This window comes from Ambystoma mexicanum, chromosome 6q (genome assembly GCF_040938575.1).
Source record: "Ambystoma mexicanum isolate Mex_15411 chromosome 6q, UKY_AmexF1_1, whole genome shotgun sequence".
Lineage (NCBI taxonomy): Eukaryota > Metazoa > Chordata > Amphibia > Caudata > Ambystomatidae > Ambystoma > Ambystoma mexicanum.
The window spans coordinates 1,673,958,390-1,673,985,409 of NC_090937.1; the positions used below are offsets into that span (position 1 = coordinate 1,673,958,390).

At 47.5% G+C, this 27,020-nt stretch overlaps 1 protein-coding gene across 5 annotated transcripts in view; it reads left to right on the forward strand.

Moving 5' to 3' along the window:
• The window catches only part of LOC138517032 (glioma pathogenesis-related protein 1-like), a 792,259-nt gene that overhangs the window by 748,737 nt on the left and 16,502 nt on the right, over positions 1 to 27,020 (forward strand). For all 5 annotated transcript variants that reach the window (XM_069632545.1, XM_069632543.1, XM_069632546.1 and 2 more), the window contains one exon: positions 17,826 to 17,903. In XM_069632545.1, the coding sequence (XP_069488646.1) occupies positions 17,826 to 17,903 (78 nt within the window). The remainder of the gene's footprint in view (positions 1 to 17,825; positions 17,904 to 27,020) is intronic.

The window sequence follows — 27,020 nt, forward strand, 5'->3', positions numbered from 1 at the left end:
AAGGAGACCTTAGAACTTGTATAGATTATCGCTCCCTGAACCAGATCACCGTCAAGAATAGATATCCGTTACCTTTGATCCCTGAACTCCTGGACCAGGTCAGAAAAGCATGCATATACACAAAGCTGGATCTTAGAGGAGCCTACCACTTGGTACGAGTAAAAGAGGGCGATGAATGGAAGACGGCCTTCCGCACCAAATATGGGCTATTTGAATATCAGGTCATGCCCTTCGGACTTTGCAATGCCCCGGCTGCCTTTCAATATTTTATGAACGATGTCCTCAGAGAGCTCATAGACGTGTGTGTTGTTGTTTACATTGACGACATCCTCGTTTATTCTTCATCGGAATCTGAACATCGGAAACATGTGAAAATGGTCCTCGAAAGATTGCGTCAACACAAACTTTTCGCTAAGTTGGAAAAATGTGTTTTCAACGTGACTGAAGTTGAATTCTTGGGATTCATATTATCACCTAGCGGAGTGCGTATGGATTCAAAGAAGGTCGATGCAGTTCTCAAATGGCCATCACCATCCTCCGTAAAAGGTGTGCAAAGCATGTTAGGCTTCGCTAACTTTTACCGCAGGTTTATCCCCGAATTTTCTCGAATAGTCCAGCCCATCACTGCCTTGTTAAAGAAAAACAAACGTTTTGAATGGTCTACCGAGGCTGAACAAGCTTTCCAGGATTTGAAGACTAAATTTATCTCTGCACCAATCTTAAAACACCCTCGCCCCGAACTCCCCTACATCGTGGAAACTGATGCTTCAAGCCTTGCCATGGGGGCAGTTCTATCACAAAAGGACCCGGTAACCAATCAGTTGCATCCCGTGGCATTTTGGTCCCGCAAATTCTCGCCTCCTGAAATCAATTACACGATTACTGACAAGGAACTTCTGGCTATCAAGTCTGCCTTTAAGGCTTGGCGGCATTATCTGCTGGGGGCCCGACACACCGTTACTGTGATTACGGATCACCGAAACCTGCAATATCTGAAAACCGCAAAAGCCCAATCCTCTAGACAACTCCGTTGGGCATTATTCTTTGCCGAGTTTGACTTCATAATTACCTATCGACCTGGTACAAAAAACGGTAAAGCTGATGCCCTTTCTCGGATGGGAGTGGAAGAACACTTGATCAACCCTAAACCTGTACCAATCATTCCCGAACAAAGAATTCTGGGTGTAATCGCCACACAATCCATAGAGGAAGTTAAGGATGAAGCCAGGCAACTTGTAACTCCAGCAGACATACAGAATTGGCATCTGCAGGGAAAGGACTTTGCAGTAAAGGACAACTTATTGTATTTCCAAGAACGATTATACCTGCCCAGCACAGATTTACAGAAAAAAGTAATCTCTTGTTATCACGATTCTTTAATGGAAGGACACCCCGGTATGGCCAAGACCTCAGAAAAGATCAAGCGCTACTTCTGGTGGCCGTCTTGGAAAAAAGATATCAGAGACTTTATAATGTCCTGTGGAGTATGCGCCCAAAACAAGAGTCAAAAGGAAAGACCAGCAGGCCTCTTACGCCCTATTGACATCCCACCTCGCCCTTGGCATACGCTTTCTATGGACTTCATCACCGATCTACCTCCATGCTCCGGATACAATACGATTCTGGTAATCGTGGACTTATTCTCCAAGATGGCGCATTTCATTCCGCTCAAAGGCTTGCCAACAGCAGCAACTCTGGCCCGAGAATTTCTCGAAAACATCGTCCAACTGCACGGTTTTCCTTCGGTTCTAATTTCGGATCGAGGTAGTCAATTTATTTCTCATTTTTGGCGAAGTTGCTGTCGGTCGGCTCAAATTGATGTGAGACTATCGACCAGTCACCACCCTCAGACCGACGGACAAACCGAGAGGACCAATCAAACTCTGGAACAGTTTTTACGCTGCATGCTGCAACAAACTGAAAAAACTTGGAAAGACATCCTTTGGATAGCCGAATATGCCTACAATAACTCTGTCCATTCGGGAACTGGGAAAACCCCGTTTTTTCTTTTATACGGCAGTCACCCTCGAACCTCGGAGTTGGATCCCCTCCAAGATCTTGAAACACCAGCAGTAGACTACCTGCATTCTACAATCACCCAAGCCTTTAAGGAAGCTGTTTCTCACCTTCAAAGGGCTAAAGAACAATACAAGAAAGGAGCAGATCAACATCGGAAGGAAGCCCCTCAATATCAAGTAGGGGATCAAGTCTGGTTATCCACCAAATATCTACCTCTAAAAGGGCCACGCACATTCAACCCAAGATACCTTGGTCCCTATTCCATCACTACCATAGTAAACCCAGTAGCGGTCAAGTTGGACTTGCCCCCGCACATGAAGATACATCCGGTCTTCCACCTCTCTCTATTAAAACCCATGCAACCTCAAACCCGACTAACTAAATCTCCAAAACCCATCCTAGTTGATGGAGAACTCGAGTTTGAAGTCAAAAGCATTCTGGACTCCAAGATCTCCAAATCTAAACTATTTTACCTAATTGACTGGAAAGGCTACGGCCCCCAAGAGAGATCCTGGGAACCTGCTGAATATGTCCACGCTCCTCGCCTAATCAAAAGATTTCACTGAACATTTCCTGACAAGCCAAAACCCCCGGAGAAGCCCGGTTTGGGAGGGGCCTTGAGGGGGGGTACTGTCTTGATCTCTGCTTCCAAAAGGTCAGGGTTTTCTCAACTCCCTTGGAAGCAGATCCATAACCCAGGTTCCGAGTGCCAACCAGTCCCAATTGGGACCTTTTGGACCCAGTCCTGACGCCAGTGGCACCAGGCTCATAAATATGCCCAGTCCCAGCGCTGGAAGCGCCGGGCTCATAATGCTTGGGTGGACTTACCTGCAGCAGACCATGCTGCTTACTTGCCTGCCAGTTGAGCCTCTGATCCTCTTCTGTTTGGAACTACTTTTTCTGTTGGGTGGGGCAGGAGCCACTCCCTAGGTTCAGAACACTGGAACTCTTCTGGAAAGCAGGAACTCTTTTCTTACCTAGGCGTGGCTGTGGAAGGAGACACCTAAGCACTACAGGAGGCTATTTAAACCACACCCGATGGATGAATCTTGCTTTGCGTTATTCTGCATCCTCTGCAGCAGAACGCTCATCGTGTCTTCTGCATCTGATCCTGGGCCTAAGGAAAAAGACTTACCATCCTGAATCCAGTCTTCAACAACACCTATAAAGACAAGAAAGAACAGGTTAGCATTACGGTCTTCAGTGACAGCGCTTCACTTACCTGGTCCATCGGCTGTCACCAACGCCTCGCGCTGCATTCCGGTATCTGAAAGACAAAGGCTTACCTACTCTTCGTGCGCTCCGGAGGTCTTCGCACTGCATTCCGGCATCTGAAAGACAAAAGCGTACCAACTCTTCGCACGCTCCGGAGGCCTTCGGCGCTGCATCCCCCATCTGAAAGACAAAACAAGGTGCGTTTAAAGACATTGGGGAACTTTAATACTCACGTGCCATTACTCCTTTCCACATCTAACCCAGTGGGTATTCCGGCACCCTGCAGCCGCTCCGAACTTGTACCTGCAAAATAAAAAGACAGTTAGAGCGCATCGTGAAGCAGGCAACAAGCGCTTACTTACGTGCTTCCAGGCGCTTCTATTCATCACACGGGCTCCATCTTCAATTCACTTCAGCCCGTCATCCGCCATCGCCGGAACCCTGCAAAACAAGAGACATCATTACTAAAGACTTTTAAAGACATTAGAATTACTCGAAACTTACCGTTCGTGCAGTAAACGACGGACAGCAGTCCTCTGAAGTCAAGAGGCCTGCTCCCCTTATCCAGTGAAGAAACTGGTTACAGCACCCTGCCCCGAGGCAGATGGAGAGCACGGCGTTCACTTACCTAAGGTGAGAGCGTTAACCTTTGGGGTTCTACAGGAGAAGAGAAAGGGAAGAAGAGAGAGACATTCAATAACCCAGTTCATTAATCCCATATTTTCTATCCGCAGACATCTTACCCTTCGAGTCAGACATACAGTGCACAGAGGTCCAGCCCAAAGAGCCAGCCGTGTGTTACACATCACCTTTGAAGATACGGTATACGCCCAGTCAAGACCTGTGCCTCTACGGCATGGGTGCACAACATACGGCCCGCGGGCCAGTTGCGGCCCGCCATGCTCTTTTGTCCGGCCCGCGAGGCACAAAGACTTTCCTAATGGAGGGCGGCCCGCAGCCGCCCTCCATTAGGAAAGTCTTTGTTGTCTTCCGGGCCGGACAAAACGCTGGCCGTCATTCGCTCAGCACACATGCACCACGTTGCTCCTACGAGCCACGTAGTGTGTGTGTGCTGACCCAATGGAGGGCCAGCACTACGGCTGGCGTGGTCCATAAGGCTTGATGCCGGAAGGCATTTCAGCCTTGGACCACGCCAGCCGTAGTACGATTCCAGCGTTCCTGCTTACCTGCCTTCCAGTTCCAGCACGTCTCCGGTAAGTGGTCTGTTTGTGTTTGTGTGTCGGGTCTGTTTTACTTTATGTTTGTGTGTGTATGTTGCGATGGGGATGGGGTCGGATGTGTATGAATGTTGGAATTTTAATGTATTTTGTGTGCATGTTGAGATGCGGGGGTGGGGGCGGGGTCGGATGTGTATGAATGTTGGAATTTTAATGTATTTTGTGTGCATGTTGAGATGCGGAGGTGGGGTGTGTGTCGGATGTGTATGAATGTTGGAATTTTAATGTATTTTGTGTGCATGTTGAGATGCGGGGGTGGGGGCGGGGTCGGATGTGTATGAATGTTGGAATTTTAATGTATTTTGTGTGCATGTTGAGATGCGGGGGTGGGGGTGTGTCGGATGTGTATGAATGTTGGAATTTTAATGTATTTTGTGCGCCTGTTGAGATGCGGAGGTGGGGTGTGTGTCGGATGTGTATGAATGTTGGAATTTTAATGTATTTTGTGTGCATGTTGAGATGCGGGGGTGGGGGCGGTGTGTCGGATGTGTATGAATGTTGGAATTTTAATGTATTTTGTGTGCATGTTGAGATGCGGAGGTGGGGTGTGTGTCGGATGTGTATGAATGTTGGAATTTTAATGTATTTTGTGTGCATGTTGAGATGCGGAGGTGGGGTGTGTGTCGGATGTGTATGAATGTTGGAATTTTAATGTATTTTGTGTGCATGTTGAGATGCGGAGGTGGGGTGTGTGTCGGATGTGTATGAATGTTGGAATTTTAATGTATTTTGTGTGCATGTTGAGATGCGGGGGTGGGGGCGGGGTCGGATGTGTATGAATGTTGGAATTTTAATGTATTTTGTGTGCATGTTGAGATGCGGAGGTGGGGTGTGTGTCGGATGTGTATGAATGTTGGAATTTTAATGTATTTTGTGTGCATGTTGAGATGCGGGGGTGGGGGCGGGGTCGGATGTGTATGAATGTTGGAATTTTAATGTATTTTGTGTGCATGTTGAGATGCGGAGGTGGGGTGTGTGTCGGATGTGTATGAATGTTGGAATGTATTTTGTGTGCATGTTGAGATGCGGGGGTGGGGGCGGGGTCGGATGTGTATGAATGTTGGAATTTTAATGTATTTTGTGTGCATGTTGAGATGCGGGGGTGGGGGTGTGTCGGATGTGTATGAATGTTGGAATTTTAATGTATTTTGTGCGCATGTTGAGATGCGGAGGTGGGGTGTGTGTCGGATGTGTATGAATGTTGGAATTTTAATGTATTTTGTGTGCATGTTGAGATGCGGGGGTGGGGGCGGTGTGTCGGATGTGTATGAATGTTGGAATTTTAATGTATTTTGTGTGCATGTTGAGATGCGGAGGTGGGGTGTGTGTCGGATGTGTATGAATGTTGGAATTTTAATGTATTTTGTGTGCATGTTGAGATGCGGGGGTGGGGGGGGTCGGATGTGTATGAATGTTTGTATTTGAATGTTTTTTGTGTGCTGAGTTGGAGGGGATGGGGAGTTCAGGTCTGTATGGGTGCATGTGTGTGTGCTGAGTTGGGGGGGATGGGGGGTTCAGGTCTGTATGGGTGCATGTGTGTGTGCTGAGTTGGGGGGTGGGGGGTTCGGGTCTGTATGGGTGCATGTGTGTGTGCTGCGTTGGGGGCGGGGGGTTCGGGTCTGTATGGGTGCATGCTTGAGAGTGTGTTTGGGGTATAGTGTTTGGTTGGGGGTGAGGGGGCCATGGGGCATAGTGTTTGGTTTGGGTGAGGGGGCCATGGGGCATAGTGTTTGGTTGGGGGTGAGGGATAGGGGGCATAGTGTTTGCTTGGTGGGTGAGGGACAGGGGGCATAGTGTTTGCTTGGTGGGTGAGGGACAGGGGGCATAGTGTTAAGTTGGGGGTGGGAGCCATGGGGCATAGTGTTTGGTTGGGGGGTGAGGGACATGGGGCATAGTGTTTGCTTGGGGGGTGAGGGACAGGGGGCATAGTGTTTGCTTGGTGGGTGAGGGACAGGGGGCATAGTGTTAAGTTGGGGGTGGGAGCCATGGGGCATAGTGTTTGGTTGGGGGGTGAGGGACATGGGGCATAGTGTTTGCTTGGGGGGTGAGGGATAGGGGGCATAGTGTTTGCTTGGTGGGTGAGGGACAGGGGGCATAGTGTTTGCTTGGGGGGTGAGGGACAGGGGGCATAGTGTTTGCTTGCGGGTGACAGGGCCATGGGGCATAGTGTTTGGTTGGGGGTGAGGGATAGGGGCATAGTGTTTGCTTGGTGGGTGAGGGACAGGGGGCATAGTGTTTGGTTGGGGGTGAGGGACAGGGGGCATAGTGTTTGGTTGGGGGTGACAGGGCCATGGGGCATAGTGTTTGGTTGGGGGTGAGGGATAGGGGGCATAGTGTTTGCTTGGTGGGTAAGGGACAGGGGGCATAGTGTTTGCTTGGTGGGTGAGGGACAGGGGGCATAGTGTTTGGTTGGGGGTGAGGGACAGGGGGCATAGTGTTTGGTTGGGGGTGAGGGACAGGGGGCATAGTGTTTGCTTGGGGGGTGAGGGACAGGGGGCATAGTGTTTGGTTGGGGGTGAGGGATAGGGGGCATAGTGTTTGCTTGGTGGGTAAGGGACAGGGGGCATAGTGTTTGCTTGGTGGGTGAGGGACAGGGGGCATAGTGTTTGGTTGGGGGTGAGGGATAGGGGGCATAGTGTTTGCTTGGTGGGTAAGGGACAGGGGGCATAGTGTTTGCTTGGTGGGTGAGGGACAGGGGGCATAGTGTTTGGTTGGGGGTGAGGGACAGGGGGCATAATGTTTGGTTGGGGGTGAGGGACAGGGGGCATAGTGTTTGCTTGGGGGGTGAGGGACAGGGGGCATAGTGTTTGCTTGGGGGGTGAGAGACAGGGGGCATAGTGTTTGCTTGGGGGGTGAGGGACAGGGGGCATAGTGTTTGGTTGGGGGTGAGGGACAGGGGGCATAGTGTTTGCTTGGGGGGTGAGGGACAGGGGGCATAGTGTTTGCTTGGGGGGTGAGGGACAGGGGGCATAGTGTTTGCTTGGGGGGTGAGGGATAGGGGGCATAGTGTTTGCATGCAATAACTAAATCGAAATAAATTATAACAATGGAAAATGTGTAGTACAAAATGTAAGTTTGAAATGCAATAAAAATAGTTACCCCTCAAAAACATATTCTTTTTCCATGTGTTTAATACAAATTGGGGGTTGAAAAAGCCTCCTGACATGTCCCGCCTACCGCCCCGCCCACTTTTACTTTTCGGCCCACTATAGCCCTCATGTAAGGTACTTTCGGCCCTCTGTCAAAATCAGTTGTGCACCCCTGCTCTACGGGAATCAGGTGAGCGTTACATTACTTCACAGTACGGTCAGATTGTTTTTTAACTCTGAGAAAGACTGTTTTCACTATTAATATGGGGAGACTCTTGGCTTGGGCAATGTTTTTCTCTTCTTCAATAATTTATACACTTTGATTTCTTATATATGAAAGGTATGCCACGTTAGAGTAAAGAATAGAGTCCAGTCTTTCTTTAGGAATCACAATTATGCACATGCGACCACCCTTTGATGTCGCTTTTAAAGTTTACAGATTGGCATTTCATTGTATTCCCATGTGAAAGTGGAGGATAGAGTTCAGTCCTCCTTTGTGAATCACGATTAGGTACATGCAACCACTCCTTTATGTAGTTTTCACAAGTTAAAGGTTTCAGCAATGCTATCAACAAGGTTAGGTATTCGGTAATTGTCTTCGCAACGTTCACTGCTCTTAATTAGTGACACACGACCACTCCTTCAAATAGCAACTGTCCCACCCCACGAACTTTAGGAACTGGGCAAGAGGGGTTGGCTGAAACCCCTAGCACAATTGTTTAAAATTGGACATCCTTGCATGTTCGAAAACTGTAAAACAGCCTTCTAGTTAGCTGAAACAGATAGGTTCTCCTATTCCCAACTCTGCCATTGGTACATTCACCTTCCGGTCCGGCTGGGGGCCACCCGTAGCCCCATTGAACTTATCTTGCAGTGGCCACCAGCATGAGGAAAGATATCCATCCTCTATAAGTTAATGCAAGAGGACATGCTAACCCTCAGGCCCACTTACATGACACAATGGGAAACAGACCTGGGGCAATCGATTGAGGATCATACCTGGGTGGATATATGGACAAGATGCCACTTCTCCTCGCTTTGCATCACGAATAGACAATGTGCCCTTAAGCTGCACCTCCACTGGTATTACCCCCAGTGCGTCTTCACCAGTTCCAGAACACACTAGACCCACTATGCTGGCATAAATGTGGACTACGTGGCACTTACCTATACTTGTGGTGGAACTGCCCCATTACCCAATCCTTCTGGGACTAATGTCTCTCCACCATCGAATCCATCACCCAAATTGCAATCCCCATTTAGAGGTGGTCCTTCTGGCCTCCCCAGTTCAAGGGACATACCCAAGAAAAGGGACAGCAGCTAAACTCATCACGCAACTGCTCCTCGCAGAGAAAATCACGATCGCCCGCAAATGCAAGACCCCGGGGGGCCCATCGATGACCCTATGGTGGATCAAAATCTGGGACATCCTGGTGGCGGAAAAGGTCACTGCCGCCAGAGAAAGCCTACTACATAGGTTCACGAACATATGGGCCCCAATACTAGAGTATGACTGGAACTTCCCAGCACAAACACACAAGCCCCGCTTCTCACAGTTGGCCCTCTGGAACAATGTTAAACAATAGACTTCTGCAAGGCTCACGTGAATCAAACCATTGAATCAATCAACCGAATGAAATACTCATTAAGTGGGTGCCGGATGGGTAGCTAGACCAGGTCAAGACGAATACATTTATTGATCAATTAATCTTTAATAAACACATATTCAATTCTATTACACATAATACAACAAAAATCACGATAAAAACAGCATAAAACACATATCCAATTAAAGTGCATATAAGTTTAGTAGGCGTCCTAAAGTGTAAAATGGACACACTGTGCATAAGATGACTCGAAAACATTGCATCAGAGGACGGCTTGAATCTCTAATCAATGCCCAATCTATATTCAAAACCAAAATTACATAACCAAAATAAGGCAAAGAGGAGAGAAAAGGTAGAAATATAAAAATGGAAAGTAAGTAAAGGCAAATTATTAAAGATTAATTGATCAATAAATGTATTCGTCTTGACCTGGTCTATCTACCCATCCAGCGCCCACTTAATGAGTATTTCATTCAGTTGATTGATTCAATGGTTTGATTCACATGATCCTCCTTCTCGTTCTTGTGTTTATTGCTCAGTGCTTCCCCTGGGTCACGTTGTCGGGGATGCCTATCCTGGATTATGAACAATAGACTTCTGACAACCTGCCACTGGTATCTCTAAGTAAAGATAAACGCCCTATTTTTTAATGTCGGGGGATCCATTCTCAAACGGGAGTGGGGAAATGTCTAAACAAGAGAAATGAGAATTAATGACCCCTCTCTACACAAAACCCACGCTCCTACCTCCTGGTTTTGTGTAGAGGGGGTCAACCCGCCACTGGGCCGGAGATGGACAAGTGGGAGGGGAGGAGGGTTGGGTGCGCAGGAGGAGGGAGAGGGAAGCGGACCAGCAGCAGCTGACCCATCCAAACACTATTTATTCTTGTTAAATTGTATTGTTTCCCATATGTGCAACCAAACCAAATAAAATTGTAAAAAAAAAAATGTAACAGTCTTGCAAAACAATGGATATAAGCAGCATTTGCTTTCTACGTGAGGAAAGGAACTTTAATATTATACGCAAGTGATACATTTCCATTGTTCAGGTATTTCATCCTCATTCAACAACTTCTACTCACTTTAAACCATAAATGAGTGAATAAGGAACTGGATACTGTTGCCGGCAATGCCTGCGCAAGATATTAGAGCATCGTGCTTCACTCACAAGCTTCTTTAACACTTGGTCTGTGTGTCGCGCTTCTTCCACGACTTCTGCCATGACTTATACAGCTTCTGGCTTCTTAGGGACCCAGACCTTTCCTCTGTAAAGGTGTCTCCGGTCCGGCCACATGTTTTTGGAGCCCCTCTTGATAACTGCTCTTCGCTTCGTTCTCCAGCATGGCAATCAGGCACACATAGGGATAGACATCTCTCCTGCGTGTCTTCCGCTGCGCAGCCTCTACACTTCAGAGTTTGGTGTAACAGGACCCTCTCAGAACAAGCAGGTGAAATCTGTTGTCTCCACATTCCGGCGTCCCTCTTGTTGTCCCACTTCTGCTTGGTTTGCCAGCCTTGTGCCTTCTTCCCTCTGCTACTACTGCTGCAGCGCGTATTCCAGTCACAGGTCCAGATCCTTTCTCTCTGTTCAAATGCCTGCACTTGAGGGGGCCTTTTTATGCCTGCAAGGTTCTCTCAGGTGTGAGCTGTTTCAATTGCCTGCACTTGAGGGGGCCTTTTATGCCTCCAAGTTTCTCTCAGGTGTGAGCTGTTAGGCTCAATTGCCTGACTACTGCAGCCTTCTTCCTCATCCCAGTACTTATGGGATTATGGGGCGTGTAGTCCCATTAGGCAAAATTATCTTTTTTACCAATTTAGTTATTTTTAAGGGTAGATGTATTTCTCTTCAACTTATTCAAAGATGGACTGTTAGAATAACAAAGTTAGTCACCATAGTGACTACCTTACTCCTAGTCCAAAGTCCCCTTTCCTCCATACTTGTGGGACATTCTGTCCTTCGAGACGGGATCAGAGCACTTCTGTCAAAAAGCATCAAAAATAAAATGTTTGTCCTTCTTTTATTTTTACGCGGGGTACCGCACGTGGCCGTAAACCCACCCTCCTGAGCTCCGCCCCTCGCATCACCCTTCAGTTTTTTTCTCGGCGCGGTCGGGGCTGGGCGCACTTGATTTGCTGGGAGTTTTTCTTTTTGGCTCCCATTGTCCTTCCTTCTTGCTCCGGTTCCTCGGTGTCCAGTCCTCTGTCTATGCCGGAGCGTCTGCAATTCATTTCCTGTTCTTTGTGCAAGCGTCATTTCTCAGGGGCGGGTCCTCATACTGTTTGTCTGGAGTGTCTAGGCTGGAACATCGTTGGGACTTGTGCCTTTACTGCGACTCCCTCTCCGTTCCGGCACTCCAGTCTCGTCTTCTTCGGTGGGAGGTCGTGTTCCAGCACTTTCCTCCACCGCATTTGCGGCTTATCATCGACGAGATGGAGCGCCCGGTGAGTTCACTTTTCTGGGCACCCCGGCAGGGGGACTCCTTCCCGGGGTCCTCTACGGCCGGGAGAAGCTCTAGTAGCTCTGTCACCAGGGATTTCCCCAGAGGTGCCCCAATGGCCTAACAGGCGTACCAGAGATTCCTCAGAGGGTACTGATGGACCTGCCAGTACCGGACATCATTCGGAGGTTCACCTTCACAGTGCTAAGGTTAAGCTTAATTCGGCTGGGTGTTGGGATACCAGGGTTCGCACAGAGGTCTCCGTATCTGGAGCTTTCCCCACTGATACCAGGGCATGCCCTGAGGTCTCCTCTTCTGGAGTTTTCTGTGCCGAGTCCCGACTCGAGGCCCCTCTTAAGGGAGCTTTATGTACCAGGTTGAAACCTAAGGTTCCTCTTGCGGATGCTAAGGTCTGTACCCTTTCTGTACCGAGTTCCAACAAGGGAGCTTTATGTACCAGGTTGAAACCTGAGGTTCCTCTTGTGGAGGCTAAAGTCTGTACCGACAGATCCAGGAGGCCTTTTCAGAAGGTCTTGTCGGTGCGGTATTGCCCTCAACCGTCCCACGCTCAGGTTTGTGGTGGTACCGGTTCTGTCAAGGGGGCTAAGAGGGGGGTCACGGACCGCATTCCCTCTGGTACCGACTCGTCCGAGGTTCCTCCATGGAGGCTAATTTTGAGACTGGTTCAAAGATGTCCACTAAACATCCGAGACCACCCAGTACCGGCTCTGCCGAGGATCCTTGTAAGGCTTAAGTGTTACTTAAGTCCCCTGACTCTCCTGAGGAGACAATTGCCTCAGCTACGCATGTGACGCAGTTCTCTTCAGGTGGCAACAATATTGCGGCCCAGCCTGCATGGCCTACGGTGGCCATTTTAGTTACCTCTCTTACACCTATGTTTCACAACGTCTGGTGCTAAGGACATTCCTTTCAGGGCTGAGTAGCCTTTTCCACACCACGTGAGGACCTGCTCTCAAACCTTGACTCTAACTCCCCTTGTGTTCTCATTTTGCTTGATCTCTCTTCTGCCTTTGAAACTGTCAACCATACCATCCTGCTCAACCGTCTCCGTGATAACCTGGGTATCACTGGTCAGGCTCTGGCGTGGCTTACCTCCTTCCTCTCCAATCGACCCTCCCAGGTCCAACTGGGGTCCTTCCTCTTTGACATCTTTTTCTCTACCTGTGGTGTCCCCCAGGGATCTAACCTCTCCCCCTGGCAGTTCAACCAGTATCTGGCACTACTTGCTCACTGCATCGCTGCTCTCTGTCCCAACTTTCAGTGCTACGCGGATGATACCCAGCTCATTTTCAGGCTACCCTCGGCCTCCTCTTCCCCTTCCCTCATCTCTGACTGTCTTTCTGCTATCCATGAATGGTGTGCCGCCAACGACCTCTGACTTAATGCCAGTAAGACTGAGATTCTACTCATCGGCACACCCACTCCCTCCTTCCCTGCAGCTCTCTGGCCGGCCTCCCTTGGCCCTCTTCCTGCTCCTACCTGCAAGGCAAAAAACCTCGGGGTCATCTTCAACTCCACACTCTCTTTCTCTCCTCACATTTCTGACGTCTCTAAGAAGTCACACTACCAGCTACACCTCCTCAGAGGTATTCATCCTTTCCTCTCCTTCCCCAGAAGCTCACTGTCTCTAGAGCCCTGGTTATCTCGAAGCTGGACTACTGTAACAGCCTCTATCTAAATCTGCCTGCTTCTACTCTCCGCCCTTTGCAACTTATCCAGAACAGGACTGCGAGACTTGTCCTTGGCCTCAAGCCCGGGGACCGTATCTCTCCAGGACTGAAATCACTACACTGGCTCCCAGTGGCTGCGAAGATTAAGTTCAAAACCCTCTGCATTGTCCACAAGGCCTTCTGGGGCCTTGGGCCAAAATACCTTCAACTCTCTCTTCCTAAATATCTTCCTTCTCGAGCTCTTCGTTCATCCACCTCCAACTCCCTCAGGGTCATCCGCTTCTCCAAACAACGAGTTGGGGGTAGATCTCTCTCCGCAGCAGGGGCCTCCCTCTGGAACAGCCTTCCTGCCTCCCTGAAACTTGAGGAGAACCATCTCCGGTTCCGGAAGCACCTCAAAACCTTCCTCTTTGCCTCTGCTTTCTCTCCCTCACTCCACTGCTAAGATCACTGAACCTGCACTGAATCTGCAACTGGGCCACTCACCGACCCCGGCCCTTGGCCCAGCCACTCTTCCCTGCACTGCCTCCCTGCACTACGGGACTGTCTCTGTATCCTGCAGCCCCTCCTCTAGGCACTTACCTTGCACTTACCACCAGCTGGCCCTATTATTTATTGTGTATTTTACTAACCCTGTACTGCACTTTTCCCTCTCCCTTTCCCCTTGCACTTTTCCCTTCCCCTCTACCCTTGCACTTGCCCGATCTGAATGACACTTGGCCTAGTAGGATCATTGTCTGTCTCCCCTTGTTCGAGGGTTATTAATGGGTCTGTGGGAATTGGAATGGCATTGTATCACATGCATTGGGGTGGTACCTGAGGGTGATTTGGGTCGGGGCCTTGGAGGTGCTTTCATTTGTGTGTGGAGTGAGGGTGCAGTTGTTTGGCAGCCTGCAGTTAGGGTGTGCCTGCTGCACGTGTAGTGGGTGTTTTTGGGGTTTTTAATTATTTATGTATTTATTGTGAGTTTTAAAGTGCGCTATCAGGCCAATGTGTGTGGACGTTCTCCTGGAGATGTGTTTCTGTTGCACTATGTGGACACATGGTACTTCACATGATTGGACATTGTGGATTTAGCTTTGTTTCATTTGGGCCACCTACCTGATTCTTCGGATGTCTGCACTCCTTTCTCCATCCCTCCGACTCCCTCTATGCTCTCCATTCCAATGGTGGAGGCACAGATTTCTTCCCAGGGGGTCAACTTGATGGGTGATTCCGATCCTCCCCCGGTGGCTGTGGCAATGTTGCGGTTGGCAGAAAGTATGCTACGGACGCGTATCCGCAGGTCGTCCCATCGCTTTCTGCATTGCTGTGGGTTGCGGGGTGCGGTCCCCACCGCACTTACCCGCTGTGCCACCAGAGCCCATATGGCCTTCTTGTTCGCAAGTGCCGTCCTGGTCATTTGCGTGGAGAAGACGGCGGCGGCATTCTCCTGGAGGGTCTCTGTTAGCACGGTGAGTTCCTCACGGGAGAAGTGGACCTGCCGCTTGCGGTCGCACGCTTTCTTCGCTACTTTTCCCATTTTTCTTGGTTTCGCTAGGGTGGATGACGGGTTGGGGTGTGTCTCAGGGTAGTGTTTTTAGTGGTTGTGTGGATTTTGTGGTTTTATAGGTGTACGGCGGGATGTTTCCCGTTCCGGGCCCATGTTTTTACTTCCGTTTCCGTATATTTACGGTCACCGTACTTTCCGGTTGGCGCTCACTGCGTTGTCCGCTAAGATGGGTGGCGGTATTGCACCTAGGGCGCCGTACGGCGGCAGTGTGGGCCGTTTTGGGGTCATTTCCGCCATCGCGGACTTTGCACTTCCGCCATGCCGTGGTGCTCGTGCCCGATGGGTCGGAATGGGCCGCACTTTGCTCCATCGTGCAATGGCGGAAACGCTATTTACGCTGTGGCGGTCCGGTCAGTCACTTTCCGCCAGGGTCGTAATGAGGGCCATGGCCACTATCGATCTTAAGCACCTTTCTTGGAAGGTTGCCTTCTGATCGCAATAACATCAGCAAGGAGGTAAGTGAGCTTCAAGCTCTTTCTGAGAAACATCCGTTCCTCACTTTCCACAGGGATAAGGTTGTGCTTCGCTCTCATCCTTCCTTCCTGCCTAAGGTGGTTGCTGATTTTCATTTGAACAAGCCTGTCTTCTTTCCTGAACTGGCATCTGATGCTGAGAGAGTTTTACACAACTTGCACGTCAGGCGAGCCCTGAAGTTTTACCTCGATAGAACGAGTAAGCTCAGAAGCTCCTCACAACTCTTTCTCACATTCGGAAACCTGAAGGGGAAACCAGCTTCCAAAGCAACTATTTCCCGCTGGATGGCCTCTTGTTTTTCAGTAGCCTAAAGTATTCAAGGCCTTCTTCACTGAAGAGTATCCATGCTCATCTACTCTATGGCAAAGCGACTGCTTTTGCCTTCTAAAGTCTGTCCCTTGGGAGTCCATCACCAAGGCGGCTCTGTGGGTCTCCCCAACGGCTTTACCTGAGCTCCAGGGCTGATGCCCAATTTGGCTAGGTTGTTCTTAAGAACTTGGTCCTGTGAAGGGGTTTTCCATCCACCCGTACTACCTATGGAGTGTGCTTGGGAATCTCCCACAAGTATAGAGGAAAGGGGACGGGACGTAGGGGTATGACAAAGTTACTCACCGTAGTGATTACCTTACTCATAGTCCATAGTCCCCTTTTCGCCATATGCTCGCCCTCCGCCCCCTCTAATAAGTTTCCTCTATTATTACTTAAATGGTCTCATATTTGGCGATAGAAAAGGACTAAAGGGCGAGGTGCGGGGTGGAGCTCAGGAGGGCGGGGTGATGGCCACGTGCGGTACCCGCGTAAAAATAAAAGGACAAATATTTGGCACTTATTTTTAGTTTATGTTATCATTTATAGTGCATACGTGCTTGAGAGTATCAGAGCGCTGTACAGCATATGGACCCCAGGTTTGAGCATTACTGCTGGCTGATGGGCAGAAAAACGTGGATTTATCCTGTGTGGGAGGTGCTGATGAAAGAACTAGAGGATGGTGCGGGCATTCCGAACATGCAGTGCGATCAAGTTTCCAGAGGGTCTGGGCATGGCAGGAGAAGGACAACTTCTGGGCTAGCTTTGATGGATTTGCTGCAGGAGGTGCGAGTTTAGCTGGCAGATATGTTGGTGTTTTGAATAGGATCCTGGTGGGGAGAGGGAGTCCGAGATGTGGTCATATTTGTGGGAACCTGCAGTGAGGTGGGCTGCGGGGACAGCCTAGAAAGGCACCACATTTGTGGGTGAGAGTCCACATAGCAGTGTGTTTCCCCCATCGATGTGGGAGAGAACCTGGAAACCTTCACCCTCATTTGGGTCAAACAGGTCCATCACCAGCTTTAGGAAATTTGACCACGTCACTCACACATGCGAATTACACGGGCTCCCCATCTCTGCTAAGGAGAAGGATGGGGATACAGGCGATGCAGTTGGCGAGGCGGAAACATGCTGAAACTTCAGCCCATATCTAGAAGCAACTAGCGCTGGTACGCCAGCCTACCTGAGGGCCACATTAAAGACTTCATCTCAATCGAGTGAAAAGTAGACTAGCTTACAAAGAGAAACTGTCCTTCTCATGCTACGCTCCAGTCCTCTGGAAACGCAGTCTGGTGGTAATACGGACTGCTGAAATCTTCAGTTAAGGAAAGAATTGAACACATGGTTGTTTGTGAACACTCCCCCAATCTCTATATTGTACAGTGATAATTAATGGTTCCTTGACGGCTTGTCACCTTCTTGCTACTAATGTTTTGCTCTGGCCTGCACTGCTCTCCCTTGCTCCTGTGCTAGGGTTACACTGTAAAGATATACTATAACAATGATAACACGCGTGCCATCTGAGCTTCTCTCATTGTATAAGGCCCTTTCCAGGTATAGCTCTTTGCCACATTGCAATGGCATGATGTTCCCAGCCTTGGAGGCACCTAGACAAGACAGCTTCATGTCCCAAATAGACGGGTATAAGCTAGCAAACACACACTCACCAACAGGGCAGAGGGGTCATTTGTTTCCTCTCTTTGCCACATAATGTAACACGAACATGTTTTTTCAACAAAAATGTAGATGCACAGCCCCTCTTTCCGGGCCAGGCAATAACAGAAAGACTCCTGCACCCGGAGAGCAAATATGAAGCTGAACCTCTGGCTGGCAGATGTGTGGGCAGGGGGCTATCAGCATTCGTTTTTGGTGTGAGCAGAAAGCAGATGTCTGTGAGTGTAAAGCTACAGTCCTGGCTGTGATGTCGACATCACCTTGTTGTGAGTGCAGCACCCTATTGGAAAGTGCAAGTGCTGCCATTATATATATATATATATATATATATATATATATATATATATATATATATATATATCATGTTTTTATATTTGTTATAATGACACATGTTAATGGTATTTAAAGTATTGGCCTCAGAAGGAGGGAGGGCTGCATCAGGGTGTCCAGTATTCACACCTGTCTTCTACAGGCTGAAGGTAGGTGTTTATGCATGCACTTACCTCCTTGTGCTTTCTTGCAGGTACAGGAAGCGCATCTGGAAGTGCATCTGGCGGCCACGCTGGCACAGAAACCGGTGGCCACGCTGCTGAAAGAGCAGGTCAGGACAATTCTATGCAAAGCTCCTGGTTCTCTGCTAGATTTCTGTTTGTATCCATGCATATATTTTGTCACAATTGTGTCCATTTTTAGGTACATTTTATATTTTGCTCTGTAAAAATATGATGTCCACTTATTGAAATGCAAAAAAAATAAGAATGTTGGTGATGTGTAGTTCTTGCGCATCAAACCAACGTCCAATTGTACCTTAAAACATGGCTTCTCCTGTTTCTCCTGCTAGCTTGGTTTTGAACCATTGGTGCGGCTGCAAAGCGTGAGTAACAGTTTGGAGAGACAAACAGACTTTACAAACTAATACTGACAATAAACAGTATGGGTTTTGTCTGTTTATATGTAAACACCAGTAAAAGCAGAAAAGGGAAACCTTTATATGTAAAATTCTTCTGTCGCCACACTAGTTTTAAACAAAGTCAGAAGCCGTTTTAAAAGCCCGGCAAACACTCCCACAAGGCTGAAGAGCTGCTTTGGCATTCAGTCCTTCAGTAGAATATTACTTCCTGATACATTTTCCAGAGCTCTAGAATAGCTAACCTTTTCTCTAATTTCTTCCCCATGTACGCAAGCGTGCAAGTATGTGGTCATGTGTTGCAATACCGCTTTTGACAATGATCCCCCTTGTGGCCACAGCATGAACATCTTATCTGTCGTACCTTTCACCCATTCTGCACTATACTGTTTAAGCTTGGGCATATGCTTTGGCAGTGTCTTGCATAGGTGCATGAGAGGAGTGTCTCCCATAATGAAAAGTCTCAATTCACTGTCAATACTTACTCGACTTATTAAATAAACGTCATATTTTTGCTTAAATCACCACTTTTTCAACGCCTTGAAAAACAAATATGAGTGTCCACCATCAATCGTCGCTCAAGCCTCTAATTTCCTAATTAGCTATCTCTAGCTTTGGATTGGTACCAACCTCTTCACTAGGTAGTCACCATAGCTCCTCAACCTTTTTCAATGACTTCACAACTTTTATCGCTCTCTAATATTTTTACTCAACAAACAATATATAGACTAGTCAACTTTTTACACATTAATAAAGACTGTGATCACCTTTTTCTTTCTCGCCTTTACTGATACCCTATACAGGGTTTGAGACATCACCTTACATGAACCTGTTCATGCGTTATATATTTCACTCTACTTCCATTGGAGTTTGAGACGTCTCCTTCTGAACTCCCTTGAGTTAGGACTGTAGGCACTATCTCTTCTTCACACAATATTTCTCGTTACTCAAAAATGATCACAACTTCCTTCATTTGCCATTTCCCTTAGTCTACTCACCATTTGTTTGTTAATTGACTCGAGGCCTTCGGTATCGACTCCTCCTCCAATCCGACCACTTCACCTTCTGGCCGCATAGCGGCCATGGAACCCGTGCATGGATTTCGTCAAAGGGGGACCTGCCCACTGCCTTGGTTCTTCTTGCAAGTTTATTTCTATTCGGCCACTCTCCACATGAAACCCCTGTGATCTTCTGGCTAATGGCAGAGGATGCCCGATCTCTAAACCATCTGCAGTGCTACCACGTGAGCTTAAAGCCCTTTGGATAACATGAATTGAATGGATGGCGATGCAGAATAACTCTGACACCAAATAATCGAACCAACTCAGTAAGATGGCAAAGATTGCTGTTTTAATATCAATTATCTAAAATGGGGAGTTACAACGGACATCAACGGAAGTTCGCTCAAGCTCTGAGTGAATTTATTATAAAAACACATTTATATACAAAAATATCATAAGTGACGTCACACTACGTGGCAAATGAGTAAAATCTACGAGGGGATGTGATAGGCACAAGCGCAACATCTAAGTATACTTTCTATAAGGGATGGGATTGTGATTGGATATCTACTGTCAGGTGGACAACTTATTCTTACCTCTAAAACAAGTCATCTTCAAGAATATTAAGTACACAGTATATAATTGGCTCTCAAACTATGAGGCCCTTCCTTATATGGCCTTCTACAATTGGTACGCACGCTTGTGCCATGTCTGGAACATTCGGTTCACTTAGCAGCACGTAATCTCAGACCCAGGTGCCAGAAGGTCGACTTGACTTTACCTCCCCACCCAATTAGCCTAAAGTCTCTCATCACCCATGCCTTCTGCCATGAAGATTGTCTTTGAACTTGGCCTTGCAGAGTATTCTTGTCTCTGGAAATATAAGGGAATGCGAGCAGGCACTATCGTTGTTCTAGGACTCTAAGCTCTACTCTACTTTCCTCCTAAGCTCATGTGACAGGAGACCATGTGGTCCATTTTTCAGCATTTAAATGTCTTAAATGAATAAAACTTGGCACGCTTGTTGTTCTATCTTTGCACCTTAACAAGGGATGATTCAGCTTCACACGATTACTGCCTTGAAGAACATATAACAGGCCTTGGTTTTTTCAGCTTTGTTACCAGGCCAGACAGCCTCACCATTCGTATCCACGATCTCAGCTAATTCTTGCTGCGACACAGTTCTCAGCCTTTCCTCTCCATTGTTCCTGGCTTACTAAATGCATGACACTGATGTCCAGCTTCTATACAATGGTGGCTACTTCTGCAGTCTATTAACTACGTATAGCCAGCTTCTAAGATTACTTAATCTACTTGCTAGCTGCATCTGTACATTTACTGAATGGCTTGCATTTTCTGCAGTGCCTCACACACATGCAATCTTTTTTTCACACATGAAAGTTTACTTGATTCTTAACTTTGTCATCAGTTTCTATAAGATCCATGCATTCTCTTCAGCCAATATTCTTGGGGCGTTATGCTCGTCTTTCGTGATGTCACCAGCTTCTCTTTTACTCTTTCTCATATTCCTTCTGGTAGTTCCTCCCTCAGATTATCATTTCTTTGGGAATACATTTGCAGATGCAGAATTACATAGGGTTTTCTCAGAGGGTACCTTCTTTCAAATATTTTCTGCAGTACTGGCACAACTGTTGGTATCCCAGATGATGCAGTCTCAGGCTTCCAACATATAGGAGGTGGGGGGGCGGGATTTCCTGCAGTCATTCACCTGCTCCTCTACAATATACCAAGCAGATAAAGCATAATCGAGGTACTATCACTTTTGGTGGGGTGCCCACATGTGAAAAGCCCTGGTAGGGGTATACCAGGCAAAGTAAAAGCCCAGGTACCTGCACACCCTACCACGCTCCCGCACTGCCTCCTGGCCACTCTTTGCACTAGGGACTGTATCTGTACCCTTACAGTCCCCCCTTTTTTCTTATTTTTCTGCACTTATCAGACTTACCCAGTCTGCTACCTTAAACACAGCACTTGCCACTTGCTGGCTGCACCACCACTGTTTATTGCCCCCATTTTCTATTTATTTTCATTTATTATTTGTCTGCTCTCCTCTATTCCGCACTTCCCACTCTCCCCTTCTATGCACTTTTTACCTTTCCCATTCTCATGCACTTGCGCGTTCTCAATGTCACTGGGCCTAGTAAGATCGATGTTATTGGTGTGTTGTGTTCTCCCCTGTTCCCCTCCCATGCCTAGTTGTGCTCTGAAACACTTCTGTACGAGCGCAATACAAATAAAATATCATATCATATCAAAAGTGTAAGAAGGACACTGTTAGGCAGAATCCTGTGCAGTGCCCTTAGGGACCACTACACACAATTATGACCACAGGTGGCAATACAGGTTTTACCTTTGGTACAAGCCCGTACTACTTTATAGTGGTAGCAGTAGCAGAGCAGCCAGGCTTATCTCAGAAGTATATGAGCAGTATCAGAGATTACACAAAGGGACCACAATTATTGTGACTCAAGCAAACACTGACTCAAGGTTTCAGGTAAAAAATATAAGTACATTTATTTTTAAACCATCAGTTATAAACCCAACACCTCTATTAAACTTTAAACAAAACCATACGTTAAATGTACTACAACTAAACAATTCACTTTGTACAGTAAGTCTCAAGGTAAATACCCTGTGTTTGAATGAACCAGTGTTATGAACAAAACACGATACCGTGGATACGGTCGCGATCACTTTTTGACAGTTTGGTCTACTAAATAAACGCGTATCCGTGACATGAAATGCTACTGGGGCAAAAACACACTTAGCACCTGAGATACCCAGAGGGAGTTGGAGGCAAAAATCACAGGCAATATATAGGTTAGGCCGACAGTATCGAGAAACACTCAGAAACAGGAGTTCAAAAGTCAGAATGTCGGAGCCAGGTTTAGATGACACCGGAGGCCTGTGCCGAATATCACACCGTTAGACAGTTCACGATTCCGTATAGCCCAAGAGTACTTGAATATTGTCAATGTTCGGAAGCAAAAGTTATAAGAAGGAGGGAAGACAAGGACGAGCCTTGAAGATGAAGAAAAGGGGTTCACCCAGTTTCCTCGAGTAAAACACAGTACCTTATTTTCACGATGCAGCTGGAGCCCTGGCAGTTGTTCCTGTTGGTTTCCCACAGACCCACGATTCCTGGAGCTTCGTTGTGAAGGAGGACGTCTGAAGGGGGTCTGCACCACACAGGGATGAAGCCCGCAACAGCGACAACGAAAAGGTGTGCTTCTTAAAAACAGGAGAGGCTCAGCAGGTGGCTCTCCGGACCACTACAGCAGTGTGCAGCGATTTTGACCACGGCGGAGATCTCTGGCTGAAGAAGATGAGCTGGTTATCCCCACCAGGCTCAAGGGAAGAAGACTCCGGACTGGATCTTCTCTTAGTCGTCGAAGGGTAGATAGCTCAGGACTGCAGCAGGGCTTCACCAGGACGGGGTAGTTGCAGCAGGCGTCGTTCTCTCCGCTTCTCTTCGGTTCCTTGTAGTTCCAGAGGCGACTCTGACATCTAGCCCAAGAGACCTGCCTTTTATGCGCAAAACCCCCATTCACACAGACTGGCTGTCAATCTCGCAGCGGGGGGGTTGTCCAGCCAGGACAACCACCTCAGCCAATCATGGCAAAGTGCATCTTGGGTTTCCTAGGATACCCTGTGCAGGGGGTGACTACACTCCTCCCTCACATTCAGCCCACCTAGACACCCAGGCGCCTTGAGTTGGGCTTCTCTGCAGAAGCCCGCCAACAAGACGGTGAACAAAGAAGGCAAAGCTAGTTTGCTGCGCAAAGTAAAACACAAGAAGGACTTTAACAAAAAGAAATGGCGAATAAACCCAACCGGAGCCAAAAGAAAGACGATTTGGTCAAGCGGGTTTATGTTCGAGGCTAATATAATAGCCAAGAAAAGTACCACATTTATCTAATATAATCATGGTAGAAAAGTTAGGGTAGATACTACTGCCACCAGCCAAGTCTAAATGTTAAAAGAGCAAAACAATGCTCAGGGAGTTACAGACAGAAAAGGTGTACAGATTAGCCCTTTCCAGTACTCCATGTAAGATGGGGTGTACTGGGTCTGTGGTAAAAATGACTATGTAAAGTAAATGGCAACTTTACATTTCTCTGGGGGACAGTAGTCAGCCCCAGCGAAATGGAGTCAGGGGGGAAGTCTTAAAGACGACCCTGGGTTACTACACTAAAAGTGTGGTGTAACCCATACATGAACAGGGGCACTTGAAGTGGTGTGCTCCAGTGCCCAAGATCACACAATGAGTAACAACACATAGGCCAAAACACATGTAAGAGTGGAAAAAAAGATGTACACTCTTACCAGGTGGAAAAGATAAACTCCAGAAATCCAGCAAAGCTGCTGGGGGACTCACTAGGTGAGGAAAATTAGCCCTACAAGGAGAATTCTCCCTAACGGACACATAAATGAGAAAGCCCTGGAGGAGAATATACCAGGCAGTTGCAAGTGTATGCATCTAAGAAAGTCCTGGCAGGAGAGTATACCAGGTAGTTTCAAGTGTGTGCATAGAAGAAAGCTGTTAGGGAGAATTTTCCAAAATGGCTAATTTCCCTTACCTACTGAGTCCCTCAGCAGCTTTGCTGGATTTCTAGGATTTTTTTTTCACGTGGTAAGAGTGTGAGCCTTTTATCCCACTCTTACCTGTGTTTTGCTGTGTGTGTTTTACCTTTTTGTGTAATCTTGAGCTATGTAGTCTCACCAACTCCATAAGCATCATCTTTTTAATATGTGTTACACAGCACCTTCAGTGCAGTGACACAGGGTTGTCTTTCAGACTTCCCACTGACCCCATTTTTCTGGGACTGACTACTGTCTCCCAGAAACATGTAAAGTTACCATTAAATGTAGTCTCTTTAAACCACAGACCCAGTACTCCCCATCTTCCATGGAGTATTGGAAAGGGTTCATTCTTATCTCTTTTTGTCTATTTCTCTTGGAGCCCTGTTTTGCTCCCTTTCCATTAAGACTTGGCTGGTGGCAGTGGTAACTACCCGATTTTTCCTACCGCGGTTATCTTAAATAACCATGGTATTGTTTCAGGCTATCTTCGTAGCCTCGAACTTAAACCCACTTGACCATATCGATTTTAATATTGTTCCGGCTGGGTTTAGTCGCCATTTCTTTTTGGTAAAGTCTTTCTCATGTTCGTTTCTACGCGCCAAACCAGGTTTGGTTCCTTTGTTCACCGTCTTTTCGCAGCCTTCTGCACAGAAGCCCTCCTTTAGGCGCCTGAAAGTCTGGGCAGGCAGGATGTGAGGGAGGGGTGTTAGTAACCATGCCATGGGTTCCCTTGGTAACCCAAGTCAGACTCCTGTTTGATTGGCTAGGTGTGTTGACAGCTAGGTGATTGACAGCCACCCTGCTGTGTGATTGACAGCCAGGCTGTGTGAATGGGGGAAAACTGCATAAAAAGCATGTCTCTGCAGAGCCGGAAAACTCTCTACTCCCTATCATACCAACGATAGAAAACTTCAGCCGTGTCTCGGGCCTAAAGATAAATAGACAAAAGTCAGAGCTAATGGTTCTGGTGGGCGACAAACAGGAAATACAGAAGCGAGCAGGGGAGCTACAACTCCGGATGGCGGAAGGAGGGATCAGATACCTGGGGGTCACGCTCACCAATACAATACAAGGTCTGTATGCAGGAAACTTCCCGAATCTGATAACACAGGTGAGAAAAGACTTGGACAGCTGGAACCCACTGTCGATCTCTTGGTGGGGCCGAATAACAGTGATAAAAATGACAGTACTGCCCAGACTGTCATACTAATTTCAGGCACTCTCCATAAAAATCCCACCCACGTTCTTCAAAATGCTAGCCCAAATGATAAACAAATACATCTGGCAGAACAAAACCCCAAGAATCTCCAACACAGCACTAACGGCCCCAAAACAAGCGGGAGGTATGGCGCTCCCACACTTTAGAAAATATTACGAGGCAGCACAACTCTGTGTACTGAAGGAATGGATTCCCAACAACTCAGAGAGATATGGGAAGCACAAGGGCAGTGGCAAGGAAAAGCCTACAACAACGTTTGTGGACCAACCCCGAACATAGACACAAAAATCTCAGAATTAGTGAAATCATGGGAACAGCGCTGGAAATATGGAACAAGGCGACAAAAAAAGAAACTCTAACAATGCTCCCGGCTCCCTTCATGCCGCTATTCGAGAACCCGGAATTCAAACCAGGCATAGAGAAAGAAAATTTCAGAAAGTAGATAGAAGCCAAATGCATAAAGGTGGGGTACATGTTTGAAAACCAACAGATCAGAACATTCGAGGAATGCAGCACTCTATTAGGCCTAACCGAAAAAGACAGATACACATATGAACAACTCCATCATTGGCTCCCCACCCCGAGAATAACGCATGCTGCAAAGAGAGATCTAACCCCATTCGAGTCTTATATCATGACACATTCAGGAGACAACAAATGTGTGTCAACATTATATAAATTCATAAATGCCCAGACGGAAGACACTAAATGGCAATATATGAAGAGATGGGAGAAAACGCTGGGGAAAGAAATCATGAAAACACAATGGGAATATGTCTGGCAAATAATCCCAAAATGGACACGAGCGATTCAACAGAGAGAAGCATGGATGAAGATAATGATCCAATGGCACTATAAGTCAGAAAGACTGCATAGAATGTTCAACACGAAACAAAACAAATGCTGGCGGGACTGTGAGTCGACGGGCACATGGAGACATATCTGGTGGGAATGCCCGAAACTGAAAGACTTATGGAGGTAAAAACCCAAATGTAGGAGATATTTAAAGGGGCAGAAGTCTTGAACGAAGAGGTGTGGATGTGTGGTATGTCGGACCCCAGAGACAGGACGTTGACGAAGACACAGAAGTTGAACTTTAGGGATCTCCTCATCGCAGCATGGGTAACAATAGCCCATAGATGGAAACAGAAATCACTGCAAGGTACGGTAGAGTGGCTGCAGAGGGTATGGCAATTCATAGCAATGGAGCGGATAACATATAACATCCAAGGGGACCGACAAAACTTCTGAACAGACTGGGGGCCGGTGCTAGAGCACCTACAAAGTGACTATATGCAACAATGGTGTCCACACAAAATCAGAATATTAGACATGTTCACATGAGAGACTAGGCGAAGGACATACCAATTCAGTGATAATCATTAAGCAGCCAGTGAAGGGGAGGGAAGTGAAAGAGGAGGGAGGGCGGGGAGAGGGACACAGTTCAAATCCCACTGTTTTATGTTTGTATTATTCACAAAATGCAATAAAAACAATTTAAAAATAAAAAAGCAGGTCTCTGCATCTGGAAGAGCAGAGTCGCCACTGGAACGAAAGAGCCGAAGAGGAGCTGACAGAAGAGGACCCCTACAATGACTGAACTACCCGGTGAAGCCCTGCTGCCGGTGCAAATCTTCAGACTCCAACGCCAGAGAGGATCTTCCAAGAATCTTCTTCCTTTGAGCAGGTGGGACCAACCAATTAGCCCAAACTGCAAGCCAGGACTCCCTCCTCTGGTCGAATTCGGTGTACAGAGCTACAGTGGACCGGATAGCCAGGAAGGTCGGACCCTGCTTGGGTTTTAAGGAGCGTACCTTTTATTTGTTATTTTGCTCTGCTGCTGGTTTCTTCCCTGGGTAGGGCAGGACCCTCCAGTTTCCTACTTCGTGTCAGTCCGACAGTCGCTTAAGGAACCGTGAGCCTGCAGGAACTATAAGGAACCGTGAGCCTGCAGGAACTACCAGGAACGTCTGCCTCAGCTACAGC